This window comes from Poecile atricapillus, chromosome 4 (assembly GCF_030490865.1).
Source record: "Poecile atricapillus isolate bPoeAtr1 chromosome 4, bPoeAtr1.hap1, whole genome shotgun sequence".
In the NCBI taxonomy this organism is placed as follows: Eukaryota; Metazoa; Chordata; class Aves; order Passeriformes; family Paridae; genus Poecile; species Poecile atricapillus.
In genome coordinates this window covers 53,454,507-53,472,919 of record NC_081252.1, presented here as the reverse complement: position 1 = coordinate 53,472,919, position 18,413 = coordinate 53,454,507, and the positions used below count along the sequence as shown (strand labels likewise).

General features: G+C 39.3%; 1 protein-coding gene across 1 annotated transcript; it reads left to right on the top strand.

Moving 5' to 3' along the window:
* Nucleotides 1-1,034: 1,034 nt before the first annotated feature.
* Nucleotides 1,035-16,210, top strand: RHOH (ras homolog family member H). Its single transcript, XM_058838258.1, has 3 exons — nt 1,035-1,221; nt 2,265-2,369; nt 15,048-16,210. The coding sequence occupies exon 3, from the start codon at nt 15,267-15,269 to the stop codon at nt 15,840-15,842; it is 576 nt and encodes a 191-aa protein (XP_058694241.1). The 5' UTR covers nt 1,035-1,221; nt 2,265-2,369; nt 15,048-15,266; the 3' UTR covers nt 15,843-16,210.
* Nucleotides 16,211-18,413: the final 2,203 nt, after the last annotated feature.

The window sequence follows — 18,413 nt, the reverse complement described above, 5'->3', positions numbered from 1 at the left end:
TTCCACCTCTGTGCCTCTGGGTTTCAAGGCTGCTTGGGAAGCCAGTGCTTGTGCCTCTGCCTGAGGAGCAGATACTCCATTGCACCAGTCATCCAGGCCTCTCGCCTTCAACTCAGGGGCAGCTCTCCTGCTGTGCCAGAGCACTTGGGCTGCTTCAGGAGAATGGGACAGGAGTGCCCTCCCTGCAGTCTGATTGCCTGATCTTACAAAGTGGACAACCTCTTGTGCTGATGGCTCCTAAGTATAGACCATAGACACTTGAAATCCTGAAACTACCATCACAGCTTTGCTTTCAGTGTTGTAGTAGTAGTTGTGGTCGCTGGAAATGATGTGGATCTGGCCAGCTCAATTTGTCTATGCTGGGAAACACGGGAGTCTCAATGTCTTGTGGTGCCTCCTTTTGCTGGTAAAAGAGAGAACATATATGCTGAATTATACTACTGATCAATCCTGACCAGTTTTTCAGAGGGATCCTCACTGAATTGCCAAAAAAAACCCATGTACACCAATGCTGAATCAGCCCAAAGTGCCTTCCTTTCGCACAAAGTCAGTTAAACATCTCCTCTCATATTCCAGGCAGGGCCATATTCCAGGTTGCAGAAAAATCCCAAGTGTCATTTTGCTACTGGAGAGCGAATTGCACGTAGCCATGCTGGGCAGCTGTGGATCTGCTCCTTTTCTCCTCGCACGTATTGAGCTGCTGGGCTGTGCCCCTGTAGCAGGGAGGAGGCAGCTCTAGGAGCAGCAGAGTGCAAAGAGAAAGCTTTCTGCAGCCTGAAAGGTTTGCCTCCCTCCCCCATCTTCAAGGTTTTACAGCTGCTCCCATAGTCACCAAAGAGAGAAAGATACACCAACCCACAACAAACCCACAGAGGCAGAGCTGTGAAGCTCTCACCAGGAAGCTGACTTACACTGAACCTCTCCACTCTTTCTTGTCACACTGCATCTGGGTCTGCTGTGACTGCTGCCTCCAGATGAACTAGACCCAGCTGCCAGCACTACTTTGGCCTGTGTGTGCAGGTGTCTCTGGTTACCTTTAGAGCTTTTGGATTTTTTATCATCTTAATGATAGAATTAATTCTAATCTGCTAAAAAAGAAGTCAATCTGAAAAAGCCAGGAACACAGAACACCACTCTTCTTTTTTCTTCCCTTGTCTCATCTAGGATAGTTGACTTCCGTAACATTTATTTTCCACAGCTTCTTTCAGCTTCCTGCCTCTGGTGAGTTCGTTACATTTTTTTTTGTTTGTTTGTTTTTCCTAGGAGTCTTAATGTGAATTTATATTCTGTTAATTTATATTTTGTTTTACTTTCGTTTAATACTTTTATTAATAAGTTTGTGAAATTGGTTGGAAACATAATCAGTTTTACTTTTCTGTTAAATACCATCTGTTAAATGCTTGGTGTTGAGGTATATAATTGCACACTGGCCTAGATCTTGCATTTTCTGGATTTTCATTTGTTCCGGTTTTTTTTCACCTCAGCATAAAAAGGCCATATATGAAGTAGAAAAAGGGGTGTGATGGGCTGTACCATGGCAGTTTCTTCCATGTTAACTGATATAAGAAAAAAGAAAAAATGGGAGTTACTCTCAAGGTGGTGGATCTGATTCTGATGCTCTTTTCTGTTGTACGAACTATGAATGCAGGAGTGGCAGACATGTATAAATCTACAACATTTCAATTTATGGTCTTCTTCCCTGCTTATGAGAAAACTGTTCTGCTTCATCTTAAATATTCCTAAACAAATTTAGGTGAAGACTTTATTGTGAGAATTTGAGAAAAATGTTATTTGGACTGGAGCAAGATTCAAAGTATTTTTAATTTGACAACATATCCGTGGCTGGCTCTGGCTCCAGCAGCTGCCTGGCCCTGCTGGGTCTAACAAATGCCTGTGCCAACCTCTGAGATGGAAGATTCCCATCTAAATGGCCACGTCTGTAACTCTGCATTCAGGTCATTCCCATGGCTTCTTCTCTGCTTTCCGGGCCAGCTGTGATGTGCTTATGTCGTGGAGTCCCCTTACAGAGCAGTATGTGTGTATATGCACATGTGCACATCTGTGCACACCCATTTCCAGATTCTCCTCACCTCCATCTTATGATGCTCAGGTGGTGGAATGGTCTTGTCACATTGACAGTGAGATGCGATTAATCTGAAAGGTGTATGAGGATAGAGCACACTGAGGCTGGAACCATCTCTTTGACACAAGTCCCTGCAAAAAATCTGAATGTGGATTTAAGATTTTCTAACTTCTTCTTTCAGCTGTGTTTCCACCTTTGGATGGGGCAGGAGTTGAACTGTGGCGTCTGGCAGAGGCCAGCTTTAACGTGGGACTTATCCTGAAAAAAATACTTGCAGAAGAAAAAGGTAGGGTAAATGAGATAAGTTAGTTGTTAAAAGGCACATCTGCCAGCAAATGTTGGTGTCTGTTGCTGTCAAAATAAGGTGGGATTGTGCTTTATATTGTGCTGCTTCATATTCCACATTTTCAACCCCACCTTTTAGATCAGTGTGTGGTGCGTTTGTGATTTACCAGTAGGAAGGATCGTACGTGTATACTTACTTGACTTTAGAATGGCATTTGATGTAGTTTTTCTGAGACTGGTCTGAAGATCTATCATACAAATGAAGTCAAATATACCAGAGAAAGTGGGCACAGACTTTGTGTGAATATCATGTATGAGGTTTGGGCAGTAACTGCAGGGTCAAAAAGCCACATGTGCACTTGCTTCCTGCTAAGTTTAGAGGGTAGGCTTTAGTGAGGCATAATACCAAGTTTTATATTCCCTAGATTAGGTGCTAAAAACGAGGAAAAATTGTAGGTTTGTAGTTATGGAAGATCGGTGTTTTTATAAGTAATCTGTACTTACTAAATTCCAGAGCAAAGAATTAAATTTAAAAATGGATTTGATTTTCATGTATAGCAAGACACAAATTCATAGGCCATCAGCAGGGAAACATGGCTGTAAATTACTGTCATTTAATCCCAGTTTGAAATAATTTTACTGTGCCAAAGAAGTGTGAAATTATCTTCTAGCAGAAGAGCATCAAGCTTCAGAATGGAGAGACTGATGATAAAGTCACATTGCTGGTAACAACTGCTAGTGCCAGTGATGTTAGGGAAGTAATCTCTTGCACAGTGAGAGGCAAGCCATACAAATCCTCAAAGATGTAAGTGGGTGATCTGCAGCATACCCAGAGCACACAGGAAATGAGCCAGTGTGGTGGCGGTCTCATAGGCTGTGCCTGTCTTGTAGAGCAGTGGGTCTATACCAGCAGAAGCTCCCTAGGAGCTTTTCTCAGTGATGCTTTCTGATAACCAGACAGGAGGACAGCCAGTCAGGGAGATTAAATTATGTTGTTTCTCCTCTTGCTTTTGCTGTGCAGTTCTAGATGTATAGTAGCAGGTGGATTAGGCACTTTAATGTAAGATATTTTCTGTGAAAATTACCTCTTAACTCCCCCCATTTTCTTTGTGAAATTTTTGCACAGTGATTCTATAGTTTTCCCTAAGAAACAGTAGAATGTTATTGAATGCACCATTCAAATGATTAATTTGTTTGACATTGACCATAAAATGAAAAATTGTGGCTTTTTCTATAGTGCTTTTGATTATTGTTTGAAAAGTGATAAAATAAAACTTGTAAATAAAACTGTAAAACTTGCCTTTTTCAAAGTCTTGGTGTAACATTTCGGATATCACACCACACAGCTTAGCATCATTCCCAAATTAGGGAATGTTTCTCATGCTTTTGGCTAGTGGTGTGTGGTTTTATTAAATCCACTGTTTTCGAATGTTTCCATGCTATGACACAATTTACAGCTGAAAATTATTTTGAGATAACCGCAACATAGCAATTAAGAAAGGAACTTGGCTGCAGCTGTCTCAAGCCCACTATTGAAGCATTATGGCCTTAAAATACTGGACAGGACCACACAAGCAAAACAAAGTAATATAACAACAAAATTTGTGGGCTGTAGTCTACCATTAGCTTTTCTCCACAAAACCAAATATAGTCTTATATTTGCTTAGCAGGATTTAGTTGTCCTTCAATTTTTGTATCAGTGAAGAACTGGAAAACCTTTCCAATCCACCAGAAGGATCAGTGTACAGTGGAAGGGGAGACTTTTGGCATCTGCAAAACCTCTGTAATGCAGCAGTGAGTGTGAGAACTGGAAATGATGGCCACAAACTTTAATGTGTCAGGTCTAATGTGAGCAGCTGGCAAAGTGGCAGGGAGCAATAGTCCCAGCAGTCACAGTCTGTCACTGCTGACAGGGAGTCTGGAGGATGGGGGAACATGGTGTGAGCACTTAGTGCGTGCGTGCGTGCGTGCGTGCATTCCTCGCGGAGCAGATACAGCAGTGGTTTGTGCCCAGCCTTGTGGCTGTGCCCTGTGTTTATCGCAGACCCTTTATTGCTCCCCACCTGCACAGTTGCCTGCTGCTGTGTGTGCGCTGTGTTGCTTTTGCACGAGAAATTGTGCTTGGTCTTTGGTTACAGAAGCCAAGGAGAAGTGTAAATTGCTAAGGGATGAGGGTGGGGCTGAACTTGGCATGCTTCTTTTTACCTGGCAAAATGTACGAGCCTGCTGGAAAACACACAAGGATTCTGCTATTGCTTGGGGATTTCCCTACAGGGAGCCATAGTGACCTGTCACATAAGAAAGACCCAGCATGTTCTGGAAAAGGAGCAAACACCTCTCCTGGCAGAAGCTGGCACAGTGGGCTGTGGTTACATGCTGTGCATGATGCTGCTTCGCACGCACAAGTGTGAGCGAGGAGTACCAGTAACTGACACTTGCCAGCTTGAGGTTGTTGTACCATCTGGTGATACCACTTCACATGAGTGACAGTGTGTTGCTTTTGAAGGTTAGACTGATTTATGTCAAAATATAGATATAACTGGCTCTCCCAATATAAAAGCATGAGAGCAAGACCCCTGTGTAGCTAGGGGTCTCTTTTGGTTGTTTCCTGTGCCATGGTCATTAAAAGAACATGAAAACTCTCAAACTTGTAAGAAAACTGTTCTTTCCTTTCATTGATAAGCATGCCAGTGGACACACAGCCTTCAGCTTGCCTTTTTTTTCCATCAAATGACTGCTTAAAAACTGGTAAAGACTTTGGAGTTTGAAGTTACTGAGCTACTGATATACTCAAATATCTATTACTTAATCTATTAATTATTTAATTATCTGTGAGCTTTTGTTTTTCTCACTATAAAAATATATTATTAAACAGATGCCATAAAAGCCTTTCATGTGATTTCTGTAGTTTCCATCAATTTAAATGCAAGTTTTTAAATTCCCATCTCTTTCAGTGGAGTTTTAATTCTGGTTGAAAAGCCGTCGGGTAAAATACCTCTGAGTTTAAATCAAGTCCATCAGGATTCAAAAATAAAGCATGGGAAATGTTCTCATAATGTTCAAACATCTCTCTCCTAAAATATCTCTCTTTTCATATGTGTGATCATTTTCATTCAAGATATGTAAAAATCAAGAAAATCAAGGAAAATTTTCTATGCTTCCCACTGAAGAACTCTTCATTAAGATTTGCCATAGCATGGGGATTTACATGATCTTTAAACTGACTGAAAGCCAAGTAGATGTCAGCTATAAATATATTAAATTCTCAAAATACTCAGCTGAAGAATGAATGAGAAGGATTTATGTATTACTTTTGGTTGTAGAGTCTTTTCTCCTCTTAACCAATTCCATATGACCTGCTGCTGTCTGCAGTACTATATGTTTTATATGAAGACAGCAAGAGATGAAGGTTGTAATGGAATCAGAGAAAAGTAAAGGAAAACAGGCATTAAAATATATATTCTGTTCTGGCATATTGTTGGTGTAAGATATAAATCAATATAAAATTTGAGCTACCAGGTATAACTTGTGCTAATTCCAGAAAAAAAGAAAAAAAACAAACCTTAATCATAACTATGCATGGAACGTAGGCAGTTTGATGAAGACAAGTATGCATGCCCATTTATTTTATCTAATTTTATCTGCTTCAATTAAGGAATTCTAGAAAGGCTGCATGGTAAGAAAAAAAAATTCCTGCTTGTATTGTAAATACGTATTATCTCTTATTTTATCTGTGTGCTGGATTCAGTGCATGAATACTAAGTCATGGCATAGATTGTTGAAGGCAACTCCTTTTTAAAAATTTATAGAACAAATCAAAAAGATAAGAATCATAAATCAAGTAATACAGGAGAAGTTATGATAATTGTATGTTTTATATCACACCTGCTACTTGAAAATTAATTGAAATTATTTCTATGCAAGCTCTTCAAATTTTTTAACATTTTTGTGTACATATGTGCACACAAAATTTAAGAATGATATTAAAGATGGCGGTTTCCTCCTGTGAAAATCTAGAAATATGATTTTATGTGATTATGATTTATATTTTTTTATGTGAAATCTAGGCTATGATTTTAAACACTGATATATACAGAGACAAGAAAAAGGTTTTTGTTGCTGGCAATCCTAAGGGGAAAAAAATAAAATTATCAGGGAGTTTCTGTGTTATAAAATAAATATCCAACCAAATTATTGTTGCTTCCTTTGCTAGCTTTGCTCATTAATGTCAGAATTTTAATATTCATCATAGCAAAATGAACAGTGACATGCAGTAAATATGAGTTCTTCCTAAATTAAAAACAAATGATGTTTTATCAAGAGGTCATTATTTTGAATTGTTCAATCAGCTGTAATAACATTATTACTACTCAAAACATCTGAACATCTGACACTTTATTCTTATCACAAAATATACCAAAATAATCTTCCATGGAACACTGGCTAATTCTGTTCTAACATTTTCCTCCTCCGCCTTTACCTCCCACTGAAATCAAACCTGTGCAAATACATAACGAACATGGAGAACCTCCTTCTTCTTCTGCTGGTATTAGGGGGAGACAATCTAGACTTGAGAATCTCCTTATTTTGTACTATTTTGTACTATGTTTTATAAAATCAGAGCAAAGTTAAACCTGAAGAGACTTCCGAAAGCAAACTTGGAGATCTTGCAAGGCATCCATTGAGGAAAATGGAGAAATGATAGGGCAATTTCTAAGGACCTTTTAATACTGAGGAGCATGTTATATCGCCTGTATCATTCATGTATTAGCTTTTAGCTATACTGTTACTGTTTATTACTTCACAGCATTTAAGGGAGCCAGTCAGGAAGATCAAGTGCAGTCCTACCACAGGTTAGAGCCAAAACACACAGAACTCAGCCTGCAAATGCAAGTGTGTGTATGGAGATGCCAGTTTGTTTTAATAATTTATCATGTTACACATCTGCGGAATTTAATATAAATCCATGTATCTCCTTAACAATGAGTCATTGTAACATATTGTAAAGATGTGCCTAATAAATGTAATGACTGCATACGCAGCAGAAATATAATAGTTTCCTATGTGTGACTATGTAATTTTGTATGTAAAACTCTATCAATTAGATACCTAGGTTGTTTCAAATTTCCATTTAGCACAGCAGTAATCTCTGCTCATGTGTATACGAATACATATGTACCTGTATGTAGACAGTGGTCATTTCAATAATGCATCAATTTGATGCAAAATAGGTAGGTTTTCAAATGATGGTAAGATATCTTGCCCACAATATGTTGTTTTCTATAGCAATTGGCAGCAACATCTTTTGCAATGAATTAATATCAACGTGTCCATATATATATGTGTGTGTGTATGGACATATACACATGCATGTATATATGGATGTGATTTTTTTTGTAAATGGATGTATTGATTCATTACTGAAACAGATTTTAAATATGCACTGATTTATTTACAGTATTTTTGTCTCTGTATATGTGCATATACGCTTCTGTGCATCCAGTTTAGCAAATAATGCATCATTCTCTGAGAAATTACAAATGATTATTTGAAACTATGAAATATTAGTTGTGTATGAAAGAGAAATGGGTACTTTGTGATGATTATGCCCGTGTCTGTCGATAGTAAAAAAAAATAAGCAGAAATAGGGGTAGGGTTAGGCTCACTGGAAAGAAAACACAGTAACTATTGAAGGTTGTAAATAGAAGAGTACTTCAACAGCCAAAAAAATCTGGGGAGATTTCAAAGAGATAAAACTGTAAAAAAAAATCCTACAAAAATGAGTTGTAAATGCCTTTTTGATTTGTCTCAAATTTCATGAAATTGAACTGTATTGAAAGTGGATGTGGCATGAAAAATTTGAAGTGGTTTGAGTCCCAAACATGCAAACATTTCTACATGTCAATAATTCTACACACAGAGTAGTCTGATTAAAGTAAATTACTTAAATATAATGTATTTAATATTATCAATACATTATCAATGTATTTAATTATCAATTAATGTATTTTATATTTGTTTGGCTACAATGCATTTAGACTTGCCGAAAATTTGCTTTTGACCTTTAAGTCTTTCAGGTGGAAAAAAATATTCATAGTTTTGTGTGATAGCACTGGAGTCAGCACACAGCACTTTATCCGTGTTCATCTGCAAGTGTATCTGTATTCCCATCTGGGGAATATTCCCAGCAGCAGTTCTGTGTCAGTGGTGAATATGTGTGTACATATATATTATATCTATGTATGTGTGTGTGTACAGAAACAGCAGCTATGAGGGAAGGCAGACGGACAGATGGTTGATGAACGTACACGCACGTGACATTTGCACACCAGCTGCTCCATGTGCAGTTGTGTCTGTAGTGAAACTCAAAAATTTATTCTGTTCAAGCGCAGAGGAGAAGAATTAGTATAGAGAAGGGTGGGAAAAAAAGGTGACATACCCAGTATCCTGCAGAAGGAGAACGCTAGGCTTACCTAATGTCAGGCATGACATGCTGCTCCAGTTCTGGTGACTTTGAGGGTACTGGACCAGACTCAGAATGGTTTATGAGCTGGTCCTCACTTAATTTACCTCAGTTTTAATTTGGGGAGAACATCTACACCGAAAATGGATCTCTTTTGAAAGTGACCCATAATACCATGAATGTCACATAGTTTGAAATTTACTGTGTTGTTCTATAAACATGGAGAAAAATTACTTCATAATGGCTTGAATCTTTAAGTGGGTACTTAGTATTGCTGGATTTCATTGAGTTCTATTTAGAGATTTAGTATCTTGGATCAGTACATCAGAGTCTTACAGGCTTTTTGTTAATTTTTGGAGTGGTTCTAATAGTCTGTGCTCATTTGTAAATTAATGAATCAAGGTGTGATTAGCCACAGGAAGAAGGTTCTTGAAGATAAAATAAATATTTCTTTTTTCTAATTCTATAATTAGAATGAGAGTTATATAGTTTTTCTCAGCAACTGTAGTAAATCGAATAGATCTTTAGACATATCATTATCCATTGCTTATATATATTATTATAGATACTATTGCTAAAGAAGTTGACTTTTTTTTATTTAGGATAACTCATTAAGCAGTTTTATGTGTATGTGCAATGTGTAAGCATGTGGGTAAATAAGTATATTTTGTTACACAAAAAGTCTTCATCTCTTTGCTAGGACTTCACATCTCATTTAATCTTGCAAATTTTATATCAGTTTCACATTCTCAATATGAGGCAATTTCCTTTAAATCTGGTAACTGGAGTTCCCTTGCTAATAATAAAGTGGACAAGATTTCCAAGTATTTGATCATAAATCTTTCTCTTCATTTGCAGTGGTTAAAACTGCCAGAGAAAGAAATGGAGGTGTTTTCAGATGTTGTCTTGATCCAGAAGTGACTTTTTGCAAAGGCTCCTAAGAAAGTGATTATTTTATAGAAATTTCATAAATTAGAAATTAAACCAAAAATTTAGTTTTCTATTTTTTTCAAAACAAAACACTGACATTTGAAAACAGGAACAGGGTTTCAGTTTTGTGATTAAGGGAGTAAAATGAAAATTTTCAAGTTTTTATGTATGAAAATTTATTTTTTTTAATTCTGGAAGGAGATTTTTGAGATGACAAGACATTCTGGCTTTGAAAATACGGGTGCATTGCATGTTGCTTGCTTTTCTAACTTTAGAAAGGCATTGAGAAATGGTTATATTTAAGGATAAAATATATGTATAAAAGCTCTCATCCCAGTTTCCAAGCATCCTTTCAATTCTTTGAAATATAAAATCACCTTGAAAGAAAATCTGGCAATTAATCTGTCAGTATTATATCAGACAGCTGAATTACTCTGCCAGTGAGTAACCTGCCATCTTGCTCTTAAACTGAAGAATAGCGATAGCCTCTGTGGTAGCCAGCTTAGGAAGTGAATGAGTTGAATGGCGATGTTTTGGTGGAGTTTAGGAAAAAGATGCAGCACCTTGCAAAGGTACAGGCTATGAGCTAGTTTTCCTTCATGGCAGTGGTACCAACACTGAATGCCACTATGGACTGAAAACCTGACACCCTCTGAGGTGTAGGGAGGCTGATTGGCAAGACAGGGCTATAGATTAAAGTTATCTTGAAAGGAGTTAAAAAGCCAGGAGGCAGGTAATGCAGATGTCAGAGAATCAGGTTAATGAATGCATGACACATGCAGCAAGGGGCCATTTGCCTGCAGACCAGAAGCGGTCTCCAGATGGACTGCAGCTGATGGATTCGTCTTCAGGAGACCTGCTCTGTGGAACCAGTCTGGAAGTTTGTATCTGAATTGAGCAAGCACATCTCATCCCCAGAGCTGAAAACCAGGTAGTGTGACCTTGACAACCTGGTGACCTAGCAGAGTGTCCAGACTGGAGTCACAGCAGCTGTGGTTTCTGTGTCACACGGGCTGCATCTTCTGGGTGCTGTCATTTATCAACAGTGTCTCTGCCCTGTCTGGATTCCTCCCAGCCTTCCTCCTCCCTCTCCTTCTGCTTGCAGGAATTGTTCTCAGGCCATATCCATACTGTGCAGTGCCTGCTGTGCCCATGGAAGTGAAGGTGTAAAGCTGCACACTGTTCTGGTCAGTGAGGGTAGTCTTTGTGCCTCCTTTCTCTCCTCAAGGGCATCTAACTAAGGGATGTGGGAACAGTTCTTATATATCTGCGGTGCAATTGGAAGGAGCAGTGGCTACAATCAGCACACTGGAAAAGAACTGTAGCCACTGTTTTGCAGACTCCACCTCTGTGTGAGGTGGGACTTACAAGAGTAGAGTAGGTAGGCAAAGAGTGTACATTTAAGAATTGCACAGCTAGTGAAAGCCTCTCCTGTGGTTTTCAACCTTCTCTATTAGTATAAATATTTTAATTTCCTTGCCATGTCAAGTCTCTTCAAGAGCTAGCATACACAGTGTTTAAACAGAAAATTTAATCTGCTGGTATCCTGACACAAACAGGAACTCTGCTGAGATGGAATTGAGGTAGGGAGTGGATAATAGCAATAATAGTTAGCATGTTAACTGCTTTAACTCTCTGAAGCATTTTGTGCCTGTCTGATCTAAAAATCTGGTTGTTTGCCTGCATGGTTTGTTTATGTATGAGGTAATTCCATTGAAATTCCAACCTACCTGAGTGTGCACTATCAGTATCTAAGATAGGTTTTGAAATTAGAAGTTCCTGACTGTTTTTATTTTTCCATATCATAAGATGCTGTCCATCCCCTGGAGATGTTTAGCCATAGTGAGTCATGCTCACAATGATCTTATAGTAGATGCCAGAGATTTTTTTGGCATAAAGGAGAATCCCATTCGGTTCAGTTGATAGACTTAACCCTTTTGATACAGTAGTCCTGCTTTCCTTTGTTGGTAGAGCTCTTTCAACAGATACCAGATTGATTATTCAAGGGACATACATTCACTTGAATCCTCTACATGCAAAGAGCTCGGTGCTGCTGTGCTCTACTTTTCATCCCGTCCCATTGTGGGTTGGCAGCTGCACTCGCCTTCTCCGTATCGTATTCAGCCATGATCAAGTGTAGACATTTTACCTGCATGAGATTGCTGAGGTGCAGGTCAGGCACTGCCAAAGAGTGACTGGTGTAGGGCTTCTTGTGCTCACATCATCAGTGAAGTCCAAGGTCTCTGTAACCACACACTTGTGCCTGTATTCCAAAGACAGAGGGAACAAAACCTGAAATTTACTAAAGATCACTACTCAGCATGACCACACAAGAATAAGACATGCATTCTTATACCTAATGGTTTTATAAAAGGTCTTACCTTATTCAAATAATATCTTCTATCATTATGAGTGATGAAAGCATAAACCAAAAAAAGCATAAGAAAAGATACAGATTTATATATTGAATTCCATATACAAAATTAACTTAATAAAGTTGGTAAATTTTTGAAAATCAAACTGTTGGAGGAAAAAAAAAAGCCTCAGCAGCTTAGAGTCCATCTCTGATCTGTGATCAGAAGGGTTTCTGTAATGGTTGTAGCACACTGTGCTGTCAGACCAAAGCAGAATATGAGAGAAAGGGACAAAAACTTTCGCAGGTATTTATAAAACTGGTTGTATACTGAGGCACAGAGGTGCCCAGTACTGCTTTAAAGGACACTTTAAAGTACTGTTCTTTAAAGGACAGTTGATGCTTTTTGTTGATGTTTAATCAAGAATTTTCTGTCCAGTCAGGTGAACTTGTGTAATTATTTTAATACACTAATGCTGCTCTTACCCTGAGGCTGCAACAAGGACCAGCTATGTGCCTAATACTTCAGTATGCACATACACAGTCCCAATTATATATGGAGGAAAATGAATTGTTATGAACAAATGCAAGATCAGGGCCACTGAGGCAAATTTGTCCACAGAATCACAATATGGACCTTGTATATACCAGGGGTTTTTTTATTATTCATTGATGGAATGCAGAACAATATAATTTTCTTTGGAAACAATTCTGCACTGTCAGAGTGGAATATTTCAGCTTCTGCCAACTAGTCATATTCACTAGTCCTCAATATCTCTTTCAGTTTTTGATAATTTTTATACTTTCTTTCAGAATAACCAGTATAATTTGACCTGGTAATCAACAAGTTGAGTGCCAGAACAATCCTTTTGTCTGTCTTTCTCTGTTTTGGCATTTATGAAATTGCGAAAGTCATGCTTTGGGCATCCTTATTTTCCTCCACATTCCAATGTGCACAAAATAATAAACCTGAAGGCACTGAGGGCTACTCATACCGAAGAATTGTTTGTTCTGAAAAGAATGCTTGGTACTTGGAAACTTTCTCCTGAGAATATGCAGCTTTGTCTTAATAGGACGCTACTGTCTTGTGGTGAAATTGAGATGTTTCAAACTATATTGCTGACCCAATTTTGAAGTAGAATACTCTGAAAGAAATATTATGATTTGTATAAGCAATTTCAATGTTTATCCTACATAATGCTTTTTGAATTTTTCATAGATGTGTTTTGTAAAGGTCTTGTTTAATTCCCTTGAGAGCTTGTTTGGAGAACAGAGGAGGCGAGAGCGTGGACTTAGACCTAATTAATCACTAAAAGCAAATTTTCATCTGCTGCCTCTAGAACTTAAATTCACAAAGCAGCCTGTTTCCCGGCAGCCAGGAATGTCGTGAAGCAGCCTCAGCCTCCATCCCACTTCCTAGAAGTGAGCGGCGGTGGTGAGAGCACGCTCTCGCTGGTAGGCCAGGAAGCACCGTCTGTTGCAATGACTCCTGTAGATACCGTAACTCCAGTACACACAGGGACAACCCCCAGACTTGGTGCCACCTCTATAAAGCAACCTGCTCTGGCCACACATCTTCCTTCAGCCGAGGCATCTGCTGGGAGAGATGCAGGTGTGCCAGCAACACAAGAGGAGGTCGGGCATGGCCTCAATACAAAATGAAAGCAGGGTAAATAGCAGTTGTTGGTGCCTGTAAAATGTTCTCTCTAAGCTCATCTAACACTTTTCCCTTGTTTTTCACTGTCTATGGAGTAAGCCAAAGCTTTGAGTGTATTAGAAATAAAGGGGGAGGGGGGAGGTGTGTTAGGGTACTGAAAGTGGAGAGTGTTACAGTAAAATACAGTATATGCCCTTTGTGACCATCATTCATTTCTGTGCAAATAGCCTTCAGCTGTGATGGTTGTCTACATATATGAGGGAAACAGAAATATATTATTTATGTAAAAAACACATGACATTTTGAAATTATGCAGTGATACTTTCTTTTTAATTACTCTTGTTCATCAGAACTAATTTGTCTTCAGTTTTGCCGTTAGTGATTTTTGGAGCATCTTGTGTGTCACCCTGTGTGAGCAGTGAATCTTTCACACAGCTAGTGAGGAAGAAACAAATGCTTTCAAAATAGGAAAATTTGACTGAATGCTGGCAGGAGCTCAAAAGCAATTACATACTCTGAAGAGTACTCTTAGTTCAGTTTTATAAGAGTAAATGCCAGGACAGTTATAGCCCCTTCAAATGAAATTTTGACTGGGGCAGGCATCAGTAGTGGGGCTTTCTTTGGCTTGTGCTTCTTGATTGTTGAAAGCAATTTGTAAAAATAAAATGAGCCTCTTTTTGGGTATTTTTGCTGTGAATCCTTCATTGCTTTTGAAAATTGTTCAGGATGTGACTTGAGATTCACACCTGAAGTCTTTGCTTCCTCATTGTCACAAGTGATTCTGTGCTAACATTCCATATAGGATTGTTTAAACAGTCAAACTGGCTAGCAAAGAGCTTTTTTTCCTCCTGACTACCTCTAGAGATTGTGGGTTCATTTTCAGGGGAATCTGAACTGATCATTTAAGGATTCAGGATTCTGTCAGACTTGGTGAAAATCGGAGGCAAGGAATGTCTCACAGCATATTAGTAGCAGTTATACCAAAGTTAAATTAATTTTATTAGTCTTTAGACAATTGGAGGGAAAAAATAGCTCGTGTCAGTGGAAAATGGCAATAGTGATAAGACTGTTAGCCCCTGTGGAGCAGCAAGAAAGTTATTTATGAGAATGGCTGTTGCACACACAGCTGGCTGGGAGGAAATGTAAAAGTCCATCATCCTCTGTAAGGGATACTTGCCATGCCTGTACAAAGACATGTCCAGGCATCTTTATCTTGATGAGGAATGGTTTGTTCTCTGTGGATTATAAACATTACATTTTATTTTTACTCTTCCAGAAATGTCATTTGACTCACTGAAGATTTAAAACCGATAGAGTCATGTGGGAGAAGATGAAATTTTAGTCTCAAGTGATGGAATCAAGTCATAAGAAGTAAAGAGGTTTGGATGGTTTCTCACTAAATGGAAGGTATATAGAAGGCCTCTAAGACCACTGCATCTCTCCATCCCACTCCTGCTGCACAGAAACTGCACTCTTGGCCTTGGACATTAATAAAATGCTGGATTCAATCAAGTGTGTTCTGGTGGGAGACTCTGCGGTTGGGAAGACATCTCTCTTGGTACGTTTCACCTCTGAAACTTTTCCAGATGACTACAGACCCACCGTATATGAAAACACCGGAGTGGATGTCTTCATGGATGGTGTACAGATTAGCTTAGGCCTTTGGGACACATCTGGCAGTGATGCCTTTAAAGGCATTCGCCCTCTCTCCTACCAACAGGCAGATGTGGTATTAATGTGCTACTCGGTAGCAAACCACAATTCCTTTCTGAACCTGAGGAACAAATGGATCAGTGAGATCCGCAGCCATCTGCCCCGCATCCCCGTTTTGGTGGTGGCCACTCAGACTGACCAGCGTGACGCAGGTCCCTACGGTTCCTCCTGTATCAGCCCCATAGATGGAAAACGGCTTGCACAGGATGTGCGAGCCAAAGGCTACTTGGAGTGCTCTGCCCTCAGCAACAGAGGGGTGCAGCAGGTGTTTGAATATGCTGTGCGGACAGCAGTCAATCAAGCCAAAAGGCAGAACAGGCGGAAGCTCTTCTCCATTAATGAGTGCAAGATCTTCTGAGGACTGGTTTTGCTCATGTTTGTTCTTTATGTTTTCTCACAAAGATACTGCAGCAGAGAGAATGGGAGGTGAATCAAAGGAGAGCTCCTGGCAGGACCACAGTGCAGGTGCCTCTTGTGAGACAGATGTGCTCTTTGTCTTATCCTCTCCCCTCCAAAACACATGGGTGCTATCTTGAAAAATGAAAGGTGCATACCCTTATTCACAAATTTGTGTTTGGACTTTGCTAGCCTGAACTGGCACAGTCTTAGCCTGCAGATCTGCAGATAACAGCAGTACTGATTTTGGTTTTGTTTCTGTCAATCTTCTTCAGTTGTTGGTTTATATGCATTTATTTAATGACAAACTTCTGCCTGAATCAGCCCCCACCTCTGTCCTTGTAGATTTTTTTTTACTTAAGAACGTAGTAAATAAAATCTGACCAATGTGTATTTTATGTAGAGGACTCTTGTATATATTGTTGTAAAATCCCAAAAGTTTGTTTTAATATTTTGGAGGTTCTCCCTTTAGCTAACCACAGGAACTAATTGTCCTATCCATGTAATAAATGGCCTGCAGGCAAATCTAGCACCACTTAGACATGCCTGAGTCATTGCATAACAGTCATCAGTATGTCCAGCATAAGAGTAACCAAAACTTAGTGACATTTGACAGCTGTCCTGCAGTTTTGTGAGATTTGTTACCTTAATATTGTTCCTCAGCAATGTGGTCAAAGGTGGGAAACTAATCTGATTCTTCCTAGACTTCACTGGGTTACAGCCTCAGCAGGGCTTGCGGACAGGGCTGGTTTAGACATAGGGTTGGGCTGGCAGGGATGAATCTGTGCTACCATCACCTCTGTTGTCCCTGCTGTAATTCTGGAGGCAAAAGAGTTCAATCTCCAAATATGGAAGATATTTTTTCATGAGCACTTAAATTCTCACATATTTTTAGTACACTTTTTTTAAAAGCAGTGGTTTTAGTGAAACCAGTCACCTATATTAGTAAAAGATTGAGCACATAGCAAGGTTGAATGTGTGTCTGTAGAATGGCTAAATGACTTTTTTTTTGAGTTTGCATGCTAAGTATAACTGCCTAGGTTGTATCCAAGTAAGACTGAAACCGGCTTTACATTCTGGGGAGCCTGTAAAGTCTAGGAGCCAAATCCTGATATATGTATTGGGGCCAAGTTACCCTCCTGCACAAAAAGGCAGGCTAAGGAAATGGAAACTTCAGGTGTGTAAGATAATTCTGCTTGAAGATGAAGTGGGCTCAAGACATAATGCTGTACATTCCTTGTGAATTGTGGTGGTTCCCTCCTCCTCATATCTGTCCCCTCTGTCCTGCAGCCTGTCTCAGGTCTTGCAGCTCTCATCCCAAAAGAATTTCTTAGTGCAGTGAGATTTTCTTTGTTCCTTTCCCTGTCTTTCAGCTAGCTAAGAATTAACCTTTGAGGGGCTTATATAGCATGGTGCCATAAAAGATGGCACATAGCACTGTAGGATTATCTCACACCTGTGATGGAGGTAGCAAGTATTTACACTCTGGGCACCTTGATTACCAGTAGGGCAGGGAACACCTGGTGTTGTGATTGCCCCACCAGCTTCTGGACTGTTTTGGTTTGAAAAGACAGGTGTCTGCTAAGGAAGGCAGAAACCTCCCTTGAAATGGAAAAAAAAATGTAAACCACTCCCCTCTCCAAATTATTATAATCTTGAAATCAAGGTGCTCTCAGGCAAAGATACAGGAATAGGAATAGCAGTTCTTTACTAAAGAAATTAGAATAAAAATGCAGTAGTAGAAAAGAAATTAACAAAAAAACCAGCCCACTGACAGAGTCAGAATACAACCTGACACCCTGTTAGTCAGTGTGTTGGTGGCAGTCTGATTAAATGGTGGCTGCAGTCCTCCTGGAGTGACAGATGTGGTTCTGTTGAAGCAATGATCCTGTAGATGGGTCCAGTCTTCCTCTGGGAATCCAGTGGAGAAAGGTTGCTTGTGGTGCTCCACATCTTTGAGTCTACCCAGGTCGGAATGCTTGGCTCCTCCCCCTGGGTGGAGCATCTCCCAATGGGATGATGTAATTTTATCAGTCTCAGTGGCCCATTAACAGAAGATATCCCCCTGGAGGGAGGATGGGTTGTAGAAGAGATAAAGAACACTGCCACACTTGGTTTTAACAGCTGGCCTATTAATGGAAGATATCCCCCAGTTATGAAGGATGAGTCATGGAAGAAATAAAGAACACTGCCACATCTGGTTTTAACAGATGGTAATAGAATACATACTTTTGGTTATATCTTGCATTGCAACCCAAGACAACTGTTGAATATTTACTGTTCATCAGCTTGATTGTAAAGCAGACTTCTGATCATAAAAATATCCTGGTTTCATATGGGGTTTTTATATCAGCCTTAAATCTTTACAAACTTCTGCACCTGTACACACAAGACAAGGACTTCCGTCACCACCCATCTTTCTTGAATTCTTCTCTTTCCTTCTTCTCTTTCTCTTCAAGTATTGATTTGTTCCTGAAACACTAAAACTGACATATTTGTGAAAGAATCTGAATGGCATTGTACTTCTGTAGAG